The sequence below is a fragment of the Populus euphratica genome, unplaced genomic scaffold (assembly GCF_000495115.2).
Source record: "Populus euphratica unplaced genomic scaffold, PopEup_1.0 scaffold277.1, whole genome shotgun sequence".
NCBI classification, from domain to species: Eukaryota; Viridiplantae; Streptophyta; class Magnoliopsida; order Malpighiales; family Salicaceae; genus Populus; species Populus euphratica.
In genome coordinates, this window is record NW_011500109.1 from 53,869 (window position 1) to 72,044 (window position 18,176).

The 18,176-nt window shown below is 30.6% G+C and overlaps 2 protein-coding genes across 2 annotated transcripts; one reads left to right on the top strand and one right to left on the bottom strand.

Annotated features, from left to right (window-relative positions):
- Window positions 1–1,102: 1,102 nt before the first annotated feature.
- Window positions 1,103–5,552, bottom strand: LOC105109695 (pfkB-like carbohydrate kinase family protein). The gene is made up of 7 exons (XM_011004478.1): window positions 5,166–5,552; window positions 4,367–4,575; window positions 3,413–3,625; window positions 3,110–3,307; window positions 2,841–2,978; window positions 2,113–2,229; window positions 1,103–1,510 (listed from the first exon to the last, which is right to left on the bottom strand). The coding sequence occupies exons 1-7, from the start codon at window positions 5,308–5,310 to the stop codon at window positions 1,376–1,378; spliced, it is 1,155 nt and encodes a 384-aa protein (XP_011002780.1). The 5' UTR covers window positions 5,311–5,552; the 3' UTR covers window positions 1,103–1,375.
- Window positions 5,553–13,079: 7,527 nt separating this feature from the next.
- LOC105109697 (calcium-binding protein CML24-like) lies at window positions 13,080–13,971 on the top strand. Its single transcript, XM_011004479.1, has one exon. It carries the CDS (start codon window positions 13,234–13,236, stop codon window positions 13,669–13,671), a length of 438 nt encoding a protein of 145 aa, XP_011002781.1. The 5' UTR covers window positions 13,080–13,233; the 3' UTR covers window positions 13,672–13,971.
- The last annotated feature ends 4,205 nt before the right edge of the window (window positions 13,972–18,176 follow it).

Below are 18,176 nucleotides of genomic sequence, written 5' to 3' on the forward strand. Positions count from 1 at the left end.
TAAGAATGACACAAAAAATAAATAAAATCAATTTAGATTAACTTGTTATACACTATTCTCGAGTCATAAGGTCAAGATAACTTAATAAAAGTAAATCAAAACAAATCATGAAGTTTAATTTCAAATAAAACACAATATTAAATGATGAAATTAGAAAAAAATTAATTAAAAAAACCAATCAAGTCAACTGGGTTAACCTACTAAACTTGCGATTTAGGTCATAAGACAAGAACAATTCAATAAAAATAAAATCCAATGTTGAAGATCTCATGATACGAGTCTTGAGACCGAGATAACCTATTAGAAAGAAAATTGAAAAAACAAACCGATTTAATCAACATTAAAATATCAAAACATGCGACCTTGATAATAAAACTAAGATATCTTTATAAAAAACAAATCAAAACATATTATGAAACTCAATTCTCAACCGATCCAATATTGAATAATGAAATTAAAAAAATAAAAAATAGATATAAAAAATAACTTAATTCAACTCGGGTTACACATTAAGTATTATTTTTAGGTTATAAATCCAGAATAATCTAATAAAAAGCAAAGAAAAATAAATCCATGAAGATTAATTTTTAATCAACCTAATATTAAAAGATAAAATTAGAAGAAAAAAACAGCCAACAAGTTAACAGATTAGAGTAGGATAATCTAATAAAAAAACAAATCTAATATTAAAAATAAAAATAAAAATAAAATATTGATTGAAAATATATAAAAAATAAAAACAATAAATAGTATAACCCCTTTCTTTTAGTTTTTTTTTTGGTTAATGCGCTGGAGAAAAACAAGATATTTGAGCTCAAATAAGTGATGCACAGTATTAAGCAAATTGACAATAATGGCTTTACAGTTGTGCTGATTCGAGTCATATCAAGGCTAGGATTTCTTAAAGGAAGCCAGTTGGGAGAAAAATAAGGACTATACTTGAAATTGAAACATGAAACTTAACCGTTCTTGTCAGAATTGTTTTTTTTTCCTGTTTATAAGATGACAGCCTGATAGAATTTAATCAAATTTTTGCAGGCCTTACTCGTCTAGAAGCCTTTACTAGCAGGGAGAGACATTAATTGCAGAGAAAGACAAGACATCACAAAATTATATATTTTATTTAATTGGTGATGTACCTCAGCTGAATGGTGTGCGATACAGGGGGGGTGATGTGATCCCCAGGACTGAAATAATTTCACTCAACAGATTGTGATAAAACTTGCATGTTACAACACCGAGCTGGGTAGCTATGTTGCAAGTTACTGGAGTAAATAGATCCTACACTAGCACCATCCATCATTGCAAGAATTGTCGAACGATCTAAAGAATTGGCATGGGACTTGTTTACCTAATCACAGAGATCACAAAAACTCTATCCAACAAGCTGAATGATGGCGCTGTTCACAGCTTCTCTGGTTGGCAAAGCTGGAATGGCACCTCTCTCCTTCACAGTCAATGCACCACAGGCATTCGCAAACTTGAGAGCTTCTCTCAATCGGTCCTCATTCTTAAAGATTAAAAGAAGTCGATCAGTGTGAAAGTGCATTATAAAGTTAAAAGATAAAGTACACTGTTCTTTAAAAGCATAACTGTGAAAACTAAGCATGACTTGCACTAGTTTGCACAACAATAACCTGGACGGGACCAGAAACCATGCATAAATAGAAAACTGGTTTTTAATAGATGATGTGAAAGTGGGAAATTATCAATTTAGAACAAAACAATTTGGACAAGTTCTTGACATTGTCCAGCTCTATGAATTCCTTGCATGATTATAACTAACTCCCTATCGAATATTATACCTTCCAAGTACAGCTGAGACAATGGAAGAAAGCACCTTATAATGGTTATATAGTTGCATGAAATGAAATGATGGGCCAGGATCATTTATGGCTATTGAGATTGCCTAGGGGAGATCCAAAACTCAAATCTCTGAGCCAGCAGCTGATATGTTGACACAAAGCTAGGATTATGCAAATACATATCAACAGACCAAACTGCATCATGATGAAAATACCAAATGTATGTGTAAATTTGTGCTTGCACATGCACAGCAGTATTAACCTGAAGATCCTACCATTTCTTTAATCTAATTGTTAATGGCATTACCTGGAGCAAGGAGAGATCCTTTGCTAATTGTGACAATATTCCAGCAACAAAAGCATCGCCGGCACCAGTTGTGTCCACAGCATCCACCTTTAACCCCTTCACTCTCCCTCTAAACTCCTGAAAACATATAAGATAATGAAAATTTAGTCACAGATATATTAAAAGAAAACATTATCTCCAAGATAGGAGGGAAATATCAAAAGGCATTAGCACTATCTTGAAGGTCAAATAGTTTTAAAAATTGCAGTGCATTTTCACTTAATTTATGAGTCAAATCCTCTTGAAAGACAGCCTTTTAGAGCTGCCATCAACAAAGAAAATTTTATAGGCAGATAAGGTTTTCTGAAAATGCAGTTTTATGGAAAATTTCATAAGAAAAATGTCAAGTCACATTATTCAAAACTCTCCAATTCACTCTGTTTTGCAATATTTAGATTGCTTCTTGATTCCTGTTGGTCTACAATCTTGCATGCTGCATCAATATTCTCTCACTCTCTCTCTTTCTCTCTCATGCCTCCTTTCCTTTTTTTTCATTTCTTTTAAGTTCCTGTAAGCAACATGTGATTGGAGTTTTGGATGTGCAATCCTATTTCAATTCCTGTCATCATCCAAACTCAAAGCAATAGTACAGCAACTATTTCTCATTGACATGCATTGGATAGGAGCACACGGGATGGTCTTGTAAGTTTCAAAAGTAAATTTTTAAAGACTAGATTTCTGGTACTTACTTTGGTGTAATACCTGCAGCCCTCTGGTCCCTCTGTGACAAGAAGCAATTTAAGATTAGGATGGAATAGCTTCTGAACAACAGCATCATCGTATGGATCTTCTCCTTTAGTCAAGAAAGATATCTCTTCTTCACTTATCTGGAAGACAAACAAGATGTGACCATCAGAGTGGTATTTCTATCGGCATTGCACCATGCCTCTAAATTAGGGGAAGCAAAAAAATTACCAACAACAATAAGGTAATTAATCTACTCAACATGGCATGTTACCTTGATAATATCAGCAGTGTCCCAAATGCTCAGAATCCCTTCTCTGGCACTCTCAGCAGAAGGCCATAGTGGAAGCCTCAGGTTAGGATCGTAGGACAAAACAACACCTGCATCCTTAGCAACTTTTGCTGCTGCAATGTGGGCTGACTTGCATGGCTCTGTTATAAGACTTATGGAGCCATAATGAAATATTTTTGCCTGCCAAGGTACATAAAAAGGAGAAAAATGATTTTTTTATGTAACAAAGGATTTTTTGTGCTTTTAAGTTTGAAATAAATACCACTAGTATAAACCCTTGCATACCTTTCTAATCAAATCTAAATCAAGTTCAGCTTCTTGAAGTAACATGTCTGCACTAGGATTACGGTAAAACATGAATTCACGTTCCCCATCACTTCTTAATGTAACAAAAGCTAAAGCAGTCCGTGCACCAGGATCGAAACGCATCCCTTCATTGTTCACATTATTCTCCTTCAATATTTCCGCGAGCATGTATCCAAACTCATCTTCACCAACCTGTGCATGTCGTACAAAAGATTTGAGATCTGAGAGGATAGATGACAGATAAAATTTCTATGGTTAATTTTTGTGAAAAATACATGTCAATAAGATACTATAAGCAGGGTATGGCATGCTACAAAACTGAAACGCTGTTAAATTTTAGAATAAATAGGGAACAGGTAATATTTTGTCAAGAATGCACTAGGATTGAAAGAATGATCAATAGAACTAAGTTGTTAACAAGGAAAATTGTTGTTTGACAGCTCCTTGCATTTACAGATTGATTCTATCTCCAGCTATCCATAGCTCTATGCAAAGGACTTTAATTCAACCTCGGAGAGGTGGATGACAGCTTTTCACCTTCAGATAACATGAATGCCTAGGACGTATGTTTGTGCATAGTGGATGCCAGATAAACTTGTTATGTCAGATAAACTCAGGAAACTCCTGAAATCAGCTTTGCAACTTAACTTTCTATTAAGCATAAATAATGTCTGTGTAACAAGAAAAGGAGTTCTGTGTCTTAAAGCATTAAAGAAGGAGAAGGGAAACATAAAAGACACTATAATAGGACTCTAACTTGAATATTACAATCCTAAATTACCAAGCCCGAGAGAATCAAAAAACCCGTTGGCAGATTTTTTCATCATCTCCTCAACAAATTGGCTACATGGGCATCTGAAAAACGACTTCATCCTTGCTTTCTTATTTTATAATCATTGCCAGAAACATTGATCATTATTGTTATAATGGTACCTTCCCTATAAATGCCGACGAGCCACCAAGTCGAGCAATACCAACAGCAACATTAGCAGGCGCACCTCCTGGAGCCTTCTTAAATGCCGGTGCATCAGACAATGAAAGTCCACTAATGGTTGGGACAAAGTCAATTAGCATTTCCCCAAAACAAACCACAAGAGAGGAGTCTTTCGTTTCTGGTGACCCATCACCTCCGAATGCTTTACCTGGATTACATAAAATAGGAAGCAAAAGAAAGAGCCAAGAGTCTCATAACAAGTTATAACAAGTTGGAAACATAAAAAGAAAAGGTTCATATTTCCAAATAGATAGTAAAAGCAGAAATGTAATAAATTTGGTGAAAGAAGCTGACGCCTAAGGGAATTTGCACTATAAAGGCAAAACATTAATTATTTCCTCCTGTCCTTCCAGCAGAATTCATTTCACAAAATGGTAGAATAAAGCAATTAGAGAACTTGAGCCCTTCATGATATGGCATCTACAAGACCGAGACTTTATAAGGTCCCTAAAAGCTAAAAAGATTGTCTATGGAATCTTTTGAATTGATCACTTACCAAGAAAAAGGAAAAGAAAAATCAAAGCTTGAGATTCACCTTGATGTCCAATTTTCTATTATGAGACTAAAACGGAAGGAATCCAAAACTTCAATTCACAAGACATTGACACTCATTTCCAACTAGAACCAGTGCGATTTAGACTAATTGTGAAGAACCCATTAAAGAAAAACACACTGATGTGCATCAAAACTCAAGATAAAGTAAACTAATCTATGATTCCAAGAAACAAAAATTCTTACTTTGGAAGCTCAATCGAGGAATGGAAACCAAAGGGGGGCAAGAAAAAGTTGAGGCTTTAACATTCCCACGTCTGAAACAAATTTCTTGACGAGAAGACAAAGCCACACCACCTAAACAAAAAGCAGTAGAGTGTAGAGCAGCCATGCACCTCAAAATCAAAACTTGTAAGCAAAATTTGGTTGCCTTTTCTTTTTTGATCTGATCAGCCGGCTGGGTGTTGGTTCTTAGTTGTTATAGAGAGATGGGAGGTGTTACGAGGAGTACAGGGAGCGTTGTTGGATAAAAACTACGGTGTTTGAGATTTGAGCGGAGGATGCAAGAGAGTGAAGTGGCTTGTTGTGTTGTCAGTTTGTGGTTATTGGACAAGACTACTTCAGTTGCTCGTGCTTTTACTAGGTTGTCTGCTGGTGTGATTGGTATTGTGATTAAAATTAAAATTTGAGTTTTTTTAAAAAAAGAAATTAAATTTTTTTGATATACTAATAATAAAAATAAATTTTAAAAAAATAAAAATTATTATTTTAATATATTTTTTAAAATAAAATGAATTTTAAAAAGTAATCACTAATATAATATTAAATGGACCCAAAATCCAAATGAACTATATAAAATTAAAATTAATTAAATTTATTTTTTTATTTGTAATTTATATATTTTTTCAGAAATATATATAAGTGGTTGTGAATCTACTTTATACCCATTTCATTTATGGAATTGCCCTTGTCTAAAAAAAAAAAAACTTATTATTGATTTAGATCAATAAAAAGTTATGTACTCGTTTTTTTTTTTTTTAAGATTGAATGGTCATACTATGATTAGAGATGTTTAGATCAAGACTTAAAAGGATTGAATGGTCATACTGTGATTAGAGATGTTTAGATCAAGACTTAAAAGGAAAAAAATATAGTTTTATTGGATCAATCAAATTTTTATTAAAATAATATTATTAAAATAAATATTGATTTTAACCTAATTAATTTTGATTATATTAACCAGTTTTTATCTACTTAATATCTTTTATGATTTAATTTAAAATTTAATTCAAGTCAAGCTCTAGATTATAAGTTTTTAAAGTCAATTTATTGAGCCAAATTTAGCAATTATAATTTAGATAATAATAATAAAAAAGTTATTTTTTATGCTTAAGTGTTTCTGTATTGTAATGTAAAAAAATATCGATTTTAACCTAACTATTTTTAATTATATCAATTGGTTTTTATCAAGTTAATATCTTTTATAATTTAATTTGAAATTCAATTCAAGTTAAGTTCTAAATTATCAGTTTTTAATATCAACCTATTAAGTTAAATTTAGCAATTATAATTTAGATAATAAAAAAACTTATTTTTTAAGGTGGTTTATGTATTTTTTATTATATTTTATTAAAAAAACTCAAGTTAACTTGTCAAACTCGCAACTTACTTTATAAAATTATAATAATTTTATAAAAAATAAATAAAAAAAATACAAAATCAATTCCAATGATTTCAATGTTAAAGGTTTATATCGAGAAAAAAACCTAAATCTATGAGACTGTAACAATTTTATATAAAGCAAATTAAAAAAATTATAGAATTTAATTCTTAATTAATAAAATTTTTAAAAATAAAATTAAAAAATAAATAAATAAAAGATTATGTTGTTGTAGGATAAAATTAAAAAAGAAATAACAATTTTTTTAAAAGCAAAAAATTATTCTAATAAACACTATTTTGTAGACATGGCTATAGTGATTAGCCATGCTTTTTAGATTTTGTTAATAAATATTGAATAACTTGTTGGGTTTAAGGTCATATATGTAACAAAAATAATAAATTTAAATTTTGTTAGGGGTTTCAATAATCTCGTTAAATAGATCTAGAGATATTTATAATTTAATAATGTGGTTAAAAAATAATTTTGAAAAATTTTAATTTTAATTTAATTTTAATTTACTTTAAATTAATATATTTTTAATTTTTTAATTATTTTTATTAACTAATATCAAAAATAACTTTTAAAAAATAAAAAAATAATTTTAATATATCTTTTTAGATTTTGTTAAGCAACCCATCCCCACTACCCCACTCTCTCTAAAAAGCAACCCATCCCCACTACCCCACTCTCAAACATCTCCTTAACAACCGCTCCGCTGCTCAAAATTAAACCATCACAAAAGAACGTGCGCCCATCACGTCTGTCCCTGTTTTTGTTCCTGCCCAAAACACTCATGGGGTTGATTGGCTCTAAGGTGTCACCAGTCTGTTTTCTAGAAGGGCAACAAACAGGCATCCTTTTCACATAGTTTGCTTCGAGGATTTACGCGCTTTGATATAAAAAAAGTTAAGAGACGCCGCTCTGTTATCTCCTGGCTTTGAGTCTGGATACAGTCAATTCATCTAGGTTGTTCAGAAAGGGCACCTGCTGGTTGCCGGCGGCAGCCCAGTTGAGCTGGTAATAAAATGCTTTTGGACGACGCGTTATCATGTTGGTCCTCTTACTGTAGGATGATGAACCTTTTTGTCTTCTCTCTTATTAATGAACTGAAGGGCGGTGAACATCATCAACATGTCACAGTGAACATCATCTAAAATAAAAACATGCTGCCATTAAAGGCCCAATGTTTTGTCCACTGTTACACAAAAAGACTAGCTACTTTATTATGAAAAAGCTATAATTTATAGTTTTTTATTAAATATATTTTCCTAAACCGTAATCATAAAAACGATTACATATACAACAATTAATAAGCCTTCGGCCTGGATTTGTTAATCAAGCACCCGTTTGAGCAGACTTTACTTTTTCTAGAACACAAGAAGCTAGCTTTTAGTTCCTTTTGAGAACTTGACTCAAACTGCTATAACGACCATAACTCCTCAGCATAGTGGCATGGCAGCGAACAGAAAAAAAAGACCTCATTGATGACTACACTGGGCTTACATGTAAGAAGATTACCTTCTCGCTTGCTTCGTTTCTTTGCTTCAGCATGATTGATTACACGCTTTTAAGGCACATAAGCAGATAGGATTACGCGTGCGTTGTGCAATTATTCCTTAATTATTAGTTTTGTATTATAGTATTTTTCTTTTGTTGGACAAACCCTTTCCCCTTTCTAAGAAGTCATTCTTCGATTTTTTTAGCATATGAACTAGATCTCTGGCCATTTAGCATTACAACAAGAAAATATAAGGCAAAGGTTAATCTAACCAGACTTTGATAAATATATATAGATGCTTCGGAGAAAGCAAGGAATTTGGATAATGGAAATCAACGTAAGAGCTGAGAACGTGACTCAACAGAAGCATATCTGTACGCAGCCTCCAAGGGCCAAGACATTTGCCTTTTGACTGCAACAAGACATCATTGTGGATTGTGGACACGCAGCACCAAGTGTTTTATAGTGGGCAGGCTGTTCTTCCTATTCTAGATGCCATGCCTTTGTTATAATTTTAGGGTTCAATTTAATTGTTAATCACGTTTTGAAACGTAAACTGTATTTTTAAAAAAATTATTTATTTTTAAATTTATTTATTTATATATATTTTAAATTATTTTAATATGTAAAAAATTATTTATTTATATATATTTGAAATTATTTTAATATGCTGATTTTAATACATAAAACACTTTTCAAATCAACCATAATTACATTTCCAATCAGATAAATATAAAAATACACTCTTTTATTTCCTATGTTAATTAATATTATCATTTCAATTTCAAATCCCAGTTATTTTTTTATGATTTTGAAAATTTTTTCAACATACAAGAATTAAATAAAATAAAGAAAATAATAAAATTAGCTAAAAAGATATATTTTTTAATATTTTTTTCTATTTTCTTAAAATATATAAAACATGGTCAAATCGGATGATAACAATTGTGAAAATAATTTATTTATTTATTTTTAATTTCGTTGGGTGTAATCTATTCATAGCTAAATCGAAGGTGGTGATTTATCATAGATTTGTAAGGTGATACCATGGCCTCCGATTCCCAAAAAGCATATGCTCCCCAAACCATACGATTTGTTTGCAGATATTTATATGTGTATAAAAGTCAATCTAATCACGATGATGATTGATGCATTCCTCCGATCAAATACAGAATGGTTTTCTTTAGCAGCCACGCGCTTCCTTCAGCAAAAAAGGTTAAAGGTGTATTTTTCATTTTAGTCCTTAAAGTAAGGAATTTATGGTGGGATTGTCCCAAAACATAAAAACATTCCATTTCAAATTCTATTCCATCATTATCAACCTTTATGAAATATTTATCATAAATATGATCAATATAATTAAATATAATTTATTTTACCTTTGCATCCTTTCAATTAAAATCTCCATCAAGACTTCTATAATTATATCCAATTAATTTTCTTCACGTGTGAATAGTTAAGAGTCCCCATCAATAGCAAGCAAGAAATAATAACTTCCTTGTAAGGGCAGCATTAAATAATCATAAATATTATAATCATATCAAATATTTACAATAAAACAAAAAAAGAAAAGAAACTCTCAGAGAAGGGTATCAAATGCTTTAATCTCAAATTCATTGAAATACAAAAAACAAGTGTCCCAATTCCATGGCCTCTTCGATAACAAAAAAAAAAAAAATTAATTTAGATAACAAAATATTATGCCCATAGGATATCCCCAAATTTCGTCTGATATTATCTAAACGACTATCTATTTATTGTTTCCTTCTCCATCTTGCCAAGTTACGAGTAGTCACAGAATAAAACTTTTAATATAATTAGCCCCTTAACAATTTTTTAATTGAAATTGAAACCTTCTAATAGTTATACCTTGAGAGTGGAGAACATATATGTTAGGGGTGATCATTTTCGGTTTGGTTTGGTTTTTATATAAAAAAATTAACTAAACCAAAATTATTATTTTTTAAATTTAAAACCAAAATCATTTCAAACCAACTGATTTCGGTTCGGTTTTTACTATTCAAAAACTAGAAAAACCCATAAGCAAATCTCGTTTCTACTATTCAAGAACTTATTCCAGTTTACATGACCAAGAGATGATTGAATTCCTTTTAAAATACAAGCAAAACCGAAGTCACAAATTACAACATAATGAAAAAAACAAAAACCCACAAAATATCAAAGAAAATAGAAACTAGAGCAAAGGCTCTCTTTAAAAGAGAAACAGATGGATAGATCCTGAATGTAGTTTAGCTTGGTTGATGTAAAAGGTGAAGGTCATGAATTTTTGCAACTTACAACTCAAAAAATAGACCGAAAGAGCAAGATCATGATCTGGTATCGAACAAGCAAGTAGGTGTCACTAGTAAGATAGTTGGTGACTCACTGGGCCTGGTTCTGGTGATCCCATTGAATAAAAATGCTAGACGTGCAGGTGAAATGGATCAGATCACCTTTGAAATCAATCTTTTCTACAGTGGTCAAAAGGCTTTTGATATGCTACATTTAAAGAGAGAAAAGAATTTGATGGAGAAGATAAGATGCAAGGAGGTAAAGAAAAAAAGGAGGGAGGCGATTATGACTGTTGGAGTGTTGCTTTAGAGTTTAGGTTAGTTATTATTTATATTATATAGTTTTTTTTTCTTTTTTTTTTTAAAGTTATGATTGAATCGGTTCAGTTCATTTTTCAATTAGATTTAGGTATTTAAAACTAAAACCAAACCAAATCGAAAATTCTTTTGGGTTTTCTAATCGATTAGTTTTTTTTTCTCGGTTTGGTTTTTTCGGTTATTTTTTTTATTTTCTCAGTTTAATTAGTTTTTCAGGTTTTTTACTCACCCCTAATATATGCTCTCATTTGCAAAAAGTCTTTTTTTAAAAAAAAAAATTAAGATCCTAATGGTTATCCTAATTAATGAATATTAATTATTTGTCAACTTGTCCATGATAATGCTTTTGAGAAAGTGAATTAACTTCCTAGATGTTGAGCCAAACTAAATCAACTTATATTAGGTTTTGAGTTCATTATGATAAGATTTAATTTTATAGAATCTAGTTAATTTGATTGGGTTCTTAACAACTTTATTGATTTAACCAAATCTGAACAAGTCAATATTAAGAATTAGAAAGAAAACAAAATAGCATAATTTTAATAAAAATAATAGAATAGATCAAGATTGTCAAAAATATTTTTTTGAAATGACACAAAAAACATAATGTAAACTCAAATTGTAAAAATAGATTGTAAAATAATAAATAATTTTCTTCACATATGGTTCATACAAACAATAAGTAATTCTACCAATAACAATATGTTGCATTTGTTCTTGCATGATAAAATCCTACTATTCAAGACTCACAAAAAAAGTTATAAGTGATTGATAAGACTCTGTATTCAAGAAAAAAAAAAACATTGAAAATAACAATGTTCTCACAACTATACCTTCTTGTTAGATAACAACAATTCCAAAACTTCTTTTAAATACATGACCATTTATAGTGTTTTAGCTTATCTTATGTTTTTTTACCTTGATAAATAATACATCATTTTTAGATATTGTTATGCTTTTTTTAAAAAAAATAATGTTATACTTTTATAAGTTTCAGATATTATTTGTTACATACTAATAATCTTGACAAGTTGATCAATAAGGAATTGTAGGCTTTATATGAACTAAAATGAATGAATCAAATAATTCAAAGTAGAACCCTTGTTTTTAAATCTTGAAGTTTGGCTTCTTATTAGATCATATCTTAAACAAGTTATGAGATTTTCTATATATAAATCATAATGTTGTAAATTTTTTAGAAGACGATGATATTTAAGTCTAATTATAGGTAGATTAGATTTCAAAGTATGGTCTGTCACTCTTATTTGTAAAAATATCTTTATAGAATAAGATTTTTTAAAGTTCTATCCCATAATAAAAATTTTCTTATTTGTTAGAAATGATTTAAATAAGATTATATTTTCTTCATCCTTGTATTATTGATTAATGAAAAATTTATGGATCCAAGTGGATGTAGTGCTCATGTGTTAGTGAATAAATACAAGCTTATACAATGAGTAAGATAAGAATTGAAAATTTAGAATTATTGTAAAATCTTAAAATTGATAGTAAAATTATGATTTTACTTGATTTTGCATAATTTTAGAATAATTTTATTATTTTTAAATTTTTAAGTGATTTTATGATAAACACATTAACTTATAAAATTATATGATTTTATAAGTTAACTCGTTATTATAATAATTTTAGAATCGACAATTCATAGATTAATTTAATAACCTAATAATTCAATTTTTTCTTAGTAAGTTCTCTGCTTAAATTTAGATTTACTAGGAAATTAATTATAGTATATTATTTATTGATGAAATTTTATATATTTTGGTTTTCATTTAAATGATTATTCCTAGATATATATATATTATTCAAGAATGTTTGGTTTGGAGGTGATTTTAGTTTTTTTTGTGGGACTCGCACAAAAATTATATAAAAAACATATATTTTTAACTTTTAAAATATAATTTATACTTTCAAAAAGTTGTATCTTAAACAAAATTATCATATCTTCCACCTACACACACTTATGAAACTTTTGTGACTGGAGTGGTGGAAATTTGGAGAGCTTTTTAAGATTTAAGGATAGTTTTTTTAAAGTAATTTTTGTTTTTTAAAATATTTTTTATAATTTTATAAAAAAATATTTTTTTATTTTAAAAAATTTTATTTTTAATATCATTATATTAAAAATATCTAAAAATAATAATTTAAAACTAAACAAATTTTAAAAATTTTAAAAAACGTTTCCTCGCTCCTAAACTTTCTTTCAAAAGATCAACCACACAAATTAGTCTCCACCACTCTGCAAAAAAGTAGATATTTGGTCACTTGCAAAATTGAAATAAATAAATAAGAAAAAGCTTCTAAAGCGCGTGAAAGCCGCGTTGAAGTCAAACAACCCCACAAAAATTCCTATATTAAACGTTTATCGATCTGCTCCATACACACCAAGAGAGAGAAAAAACTCTTTTCCTCTTTTCCTTCTCTTGCAGCTGCAAAACCAAAGTCTCTGTCTTTTCGCCTCTCTCTCTCTCTCTCTCTCTCTCTCTTACATTGGCAAAATCAAGAAACCCAACAGCCTTCGGTTCCATGGACGACATAAGGAAGGTATTCAACAAGTTCGACAAAAACGGTGATGGAAAGATTTCTTGCAGTGAAGTTGTAGACAACCTTAGCGAACTGGGTACCAAGATATCACCAGCAGAGGTCGAGTTGATAATGCAAGAATTCGACAAAGATGGTGATGGGTACATTGATCTTGATGAGTTTGTCGACTTCATCCAGAATGGTGGACTTGGCGATAGTAGTGGCAATGACAGTAAAGAATTGAGGGATGCTTTTGATTTATACGATACGAACAAGAATGGACTGATTTCAGTTGATGAGTTGCACTCCGTAATGAAGATGTTGGGGTTGAAGTGTAGCTTGGGTGATTGTCGTAAGATGATACGTGAAGTTGATGAAGATGGTGATGGTAATGTTAATTTTGAAGAGTTTAAGAAGATGATGACTAAAGGGTTAGCGTAATTAATTAATTAATTACCATGTTTTATTTTCTATCTTGGACTTGGTTCAACGTTTTAGGAGTAGTCTTTAAAACAATTAGGGTAATTAGTGGTGCTAGTTTGGGGTTTTATTTTGTTTTTGTTTTAATTCCATGGTTATGTTTTTTCTGTTTTGAGGTAAGTTGACTTTGCAAGAACAGAAAAAATAATAGTGGAAATTAGTAGCTAATTTTAACTTTAACTTTAATCTTAATTATAATTTGGATTATTGCTGATAATTGTTTTTGATGAAACACATGATTTGAGATAATTAGGAACCTTAGTTTTTAATCTTTTGATGTTTATATATTTTATTATTGGTTTTAACTTTATTTTTCTAGATTTGACATGATCCTTAGATAATTAAAAATATCTCATCTCCACGAGCTAGGTTCAGAACTGTTTATGCGATAAGCATGATTAAGGCCAAGATAAGATTTACCAAGGAGGGATAGACAAATTTGGAGTCAAATAGAATTGGAATTCTCTTGTTAAATTTAGATTTACCAGGAAATTAATTATGGTATCTTATTTGTTGATTAATTTTTATAGATTTTGGTTTTAATTTGAGTAATTATTAGTAGAACTTTTGCAATGGGATTGGTGGAAATTAGGAGAACTATTTTTATTTTTATTTTTATTTTTTGTGTATGCATTCTATGTTTTACTCCAACAATATATTTAGAATTATTTATTTATCAACACACAATAATTATACATAAATCCCACTAAAAAGATTTTTCTAAAATTTTTATTAAGAAAAAACTATTATTTATGGTTGCTGCATGTTGCATTGATGAGCTCAACGCGGAATTGGTTTGGCTCTACTACTTATTAGCTACTTTGTCTTCAAAGGATTTTTTTTTTTTCCTTTTTCCAGCTGCTTAATTATTTGGTAGTTTTGATTGGCTGATGCAAACAAATATAATGATGTAGTTGGGAGTCACAATATATGGTTGGTTTTGGATTTATGATATCTCGTGTTGGTGAAAATAATATAAGATATTTTTGGAGCTTTAAAATTTGAGCGTAGCTGGTGGTGGGATCGAGTCATAACTTATGCCTCCAGCAAACTTCATTACAAGTATAATTGAGAGGTTAATTAAGCTTTATTTTAAAGATTCTTACCTTGACTAGGCCGGCAAGAAATCTCTTATCCCTTGTAGGGTGAGGAGCATTTGCTACCAGCACTAGTGTGGGGCGACACTTGGATTAGTAGGATAGACACTAATGCTATCTTGAGGTCTCTTTGGATGGAGAGAAATGCAAGAATCCTCGAGAACCATCACTCTTCGAGGCTTTTTATTTTTTATTTTTTTTGGTTTTTTGATAATTATGGTTATTTAAATTAGTGTATCTTGATTAATTTTTTTAAAATTCTAAAGTAAATGACTATGTAAATTTTTAATTGTTACTTGTGATACTCCAACTGGTAATTTTTAGAAAACAAGTCTAAAACTTGATGAACTTAACCAATTTAGCGAGGTATTTTTCTTGCTTATTGGAGTGGTGGGGTGGGATTCTTGCTTCTTTGAGGGGTTATATAACGGGTGTCTTTCAGGGCTCTTCCCTAGCAGATATTTAAAGGGATTTGAGTGCCTTTTCATATAGATTTTATATTTAGACTCGTATATTGGCAACAGTGTAGTAACTAAACTCATAGATGTTTTATGAGACCAAAGCATAGGAACACTTGAACAATAGGGGTTTGCCATCTTGCTCGGAGCATGAACCACAGAATTTGCGAAGCTATTTTCTTCTAGAGACTATTTGAGTTTAAGATGAGTCACCACATCTACAATACCAATTATAAGATAGACCCATAAATGAATCAGATGCAATAACTTCAATTGGAAACCTAAATTAAGAGACTATAAAATATATAGGAACAAGAATGAAACATTTTATAACGGAAACATTATGTCATTCTCCTATAAAAACTATAGTTATAAACTATAAACAACTCTATAACTCGTCAATGTAGAGCTTATTTACTTTGAATTGTTTTTTTTAATCAAAACAACATGAAATCTAAAAAAAATCACACATTGAATTAACTGTTACCTTGCAGGTCACTTGCCTAAATAGTGATCTAAGTATTAGTTGGGTCAGGTCACTTGCCTAAATAGTGATCTAAGTATTAGTTGGGTCTAGAGACAAAGCTAGGGAAAGATAAAAATCTCTTCGTCTTCTATTTTCCCCTGGCCTAATCCTTTTATTGAAGCTGATTCTTCCTGAGATACAACAAAAAAACTTCGATTCAAGTTCAATTTAAGGCAAGTTAACTTCTTCCTTTTGCTGTTTTTACATAGGTTTCAACACAGTTTTTACAAGTAGATATTTAGAGATTTTTGTTAAAGGGTTAAATCCTTGTGTTATTGTAAATATAAGCATGAGTTGATGTTATTTAGTTTATGACATCTCTATGTTCTTTTTTTTATCTGTAATCTACTGATTTGAATGATATATTATTGAAAATTTAGGGTTCATTTTTCTATTGAGAATTTTATTGCAAATTAGCTGATGATTTTGATAGCTGACAAACAGAAAGAGAAGTTAATATTTATCTTCAGTACCTAAGTACTTTCTTTTAATAAAATGTAGCACTTTCTTCCAACAATTAACTACTCGCTCGAATATTAAAAGAAAAATACTATATTTTAGTTATCTTTTTATTTATTTACAAGTAAATCAACTGGAAAAACATGATTACACATTTATTGTTAAGTGATTTAATTGTTGGAAGAAAGTTAATGATGAGAAAAAGATGTGCTTTTTTTGAATCATATAAAAAAATGTTCAAATTCTGGTTCTTCCTAAGATACAACAAAAAAACTTCGATTCAAGTTCAATTTAAGGCAAGTTAACTTCTTCCTTTTGTTTTTTTTACATAGGTTTCAACACAGTTTTTACAAGTAGATATTTAGAGATTTTTGTTAAAGGGTTAAATCCTTGTTTTATTGTAAATATAAGCATGAGTTGATGTTATTTAGTCTATGGCATCTTTGTATTCTTCTTCTTCTTCTTTTTTCTTCTTTTTTTTTTTAATCTATAATCTATTGATTTGAGTGCTTTTTTTTTTTTTATCTATAATCTACTGATTTGAGTGATATATTATTGGAAATTTAGGGTTCATTTTTCTTGTTGTTACCTATTTTTGGGTTCCTACAAAACAAAAAAATAAAAATGAGAAAATACAAAAAATATATATCAAAAAATTTTAAAAGAAAAAAAAAGGAAAGCCGTTTTCAGCATTAAAACAGGGATACGGTTTGCAGCAAATTGCTCAAATCATGGGGTATGTTTTAGGGCTTGTCCTGGGTACCATTATCACCGCAAGGCTCTCCTTGGCTTATAAAAGCCAGAGAAAGACACTGAGCACAGGGGGGAAAGAGGAGGAAAGAGTGGACACTTTTTTTGTTTTGAACAAGAGAAGAAGGAAGAAACAAAAGAATAGAGAGGGGGCTTTCGAGAAAACTAAAAGGGAAAGGAAGTTTGAAATGAGGAGATATACTGTGAGAGTGTAGAGAGGAAAGAGAGTCAAAGCAGTAGAGAGGAGAGAAAGACAGAGATTGGGGCCTCTTGCGAGAGAAGAAGAAGAACCGTGCCTCACCCCACTAGAACCTCCGCCAGTCCACCACCATTAGCGCTGCCAACAACAGTAGAACCACCGTGAGAGGGAAGAATACCGTCAGCAATAGAAGGAGGAAACAGAAGCAGAGGAGAAGAGAGCAGAAGAAAAAAAACACAGAGAAGAAAAAAGAAAAAAGGCCGACCACCGTCTCAGCTATCCTCCAGGCAGCAATCGCCAGCAGCACCGCCTTTAGAGCCATCATAGGTCAGCCCTCTGCCCCTTATCTCGTTTTATTGTTCATCTTCTTGTATGCAGAACATGCACTGTGCACGTTCTGCAAGTAAGAAGATAATTACCCGGTTACTGTGCATGTGCATAATAACCGGATAATTAATTAACTGGTTACTGTACATGTGTACAGTACCCGGTTACTGTGCAGGTACACAGTACCAGTCCATGTTTGTTTTGGGCTGGAACATCAGCCCAGCCTATGTGGCTGGGTTGAGTCCAGCCCTGTAGAAACCAGGCCCTAATTTATTTTGGGTTGATTTTGGCATAGTTTTCTTTTGGGCTGGGTCTGGCCCATTCAAAGAATTATTTTAAAAAATTTGTGATTTTTTGTAATTTTGCTATTCATTTTGATCAATATCGGTTTGTATTTTTATACTGTAAAGATACAAATCCGGTATTAAAATACTCGGTTTTCGTTAAGTCATCAAAAAAATATAAAAATAAAAAATATTTTGTTTTTATGCATACGGCCTAGTCTCTCCAATATATATATATATATAAAATCATCACATCATATTTTCATACAACAAAGACAATTCCAAAAAAATATGTATTAGCATGCATTTTGGCTTTAATAACCAGTTTATTCAAGCCATGAGAACTAGGCCAATATTTCAAAAATT

Coding starts and splice junctions, on each gene's coding strand:
- LOC105109695 (XM_011004478.1), bottom strand. CDS start 5,310: ATGGCTGCTCTACACTCTACTGCTTTTTGTTTAGGTGGTGTGGCTTTG. Junction 4,576..5,165: donor TCCTCGATTGAGCTTCCAAA/GTAAGAATTTTT, acceptor TATGTAATCCAG/GTAAAGCATTCGGAGGTGAT. Junction 3,626..4,366: donor CGTCGGCATTTATAGGGAAG/GTACCATTATAA, acceptor CGACATGCACAG/GTTGGTGAAGATGAGTTTGG.
- LOC105109697 (XM_011004479.1), top strand. CDS start 13,234: ATGGACGACATAAGGAAGGTATTCAACAAGTTCGACAAAAACGGTGAT.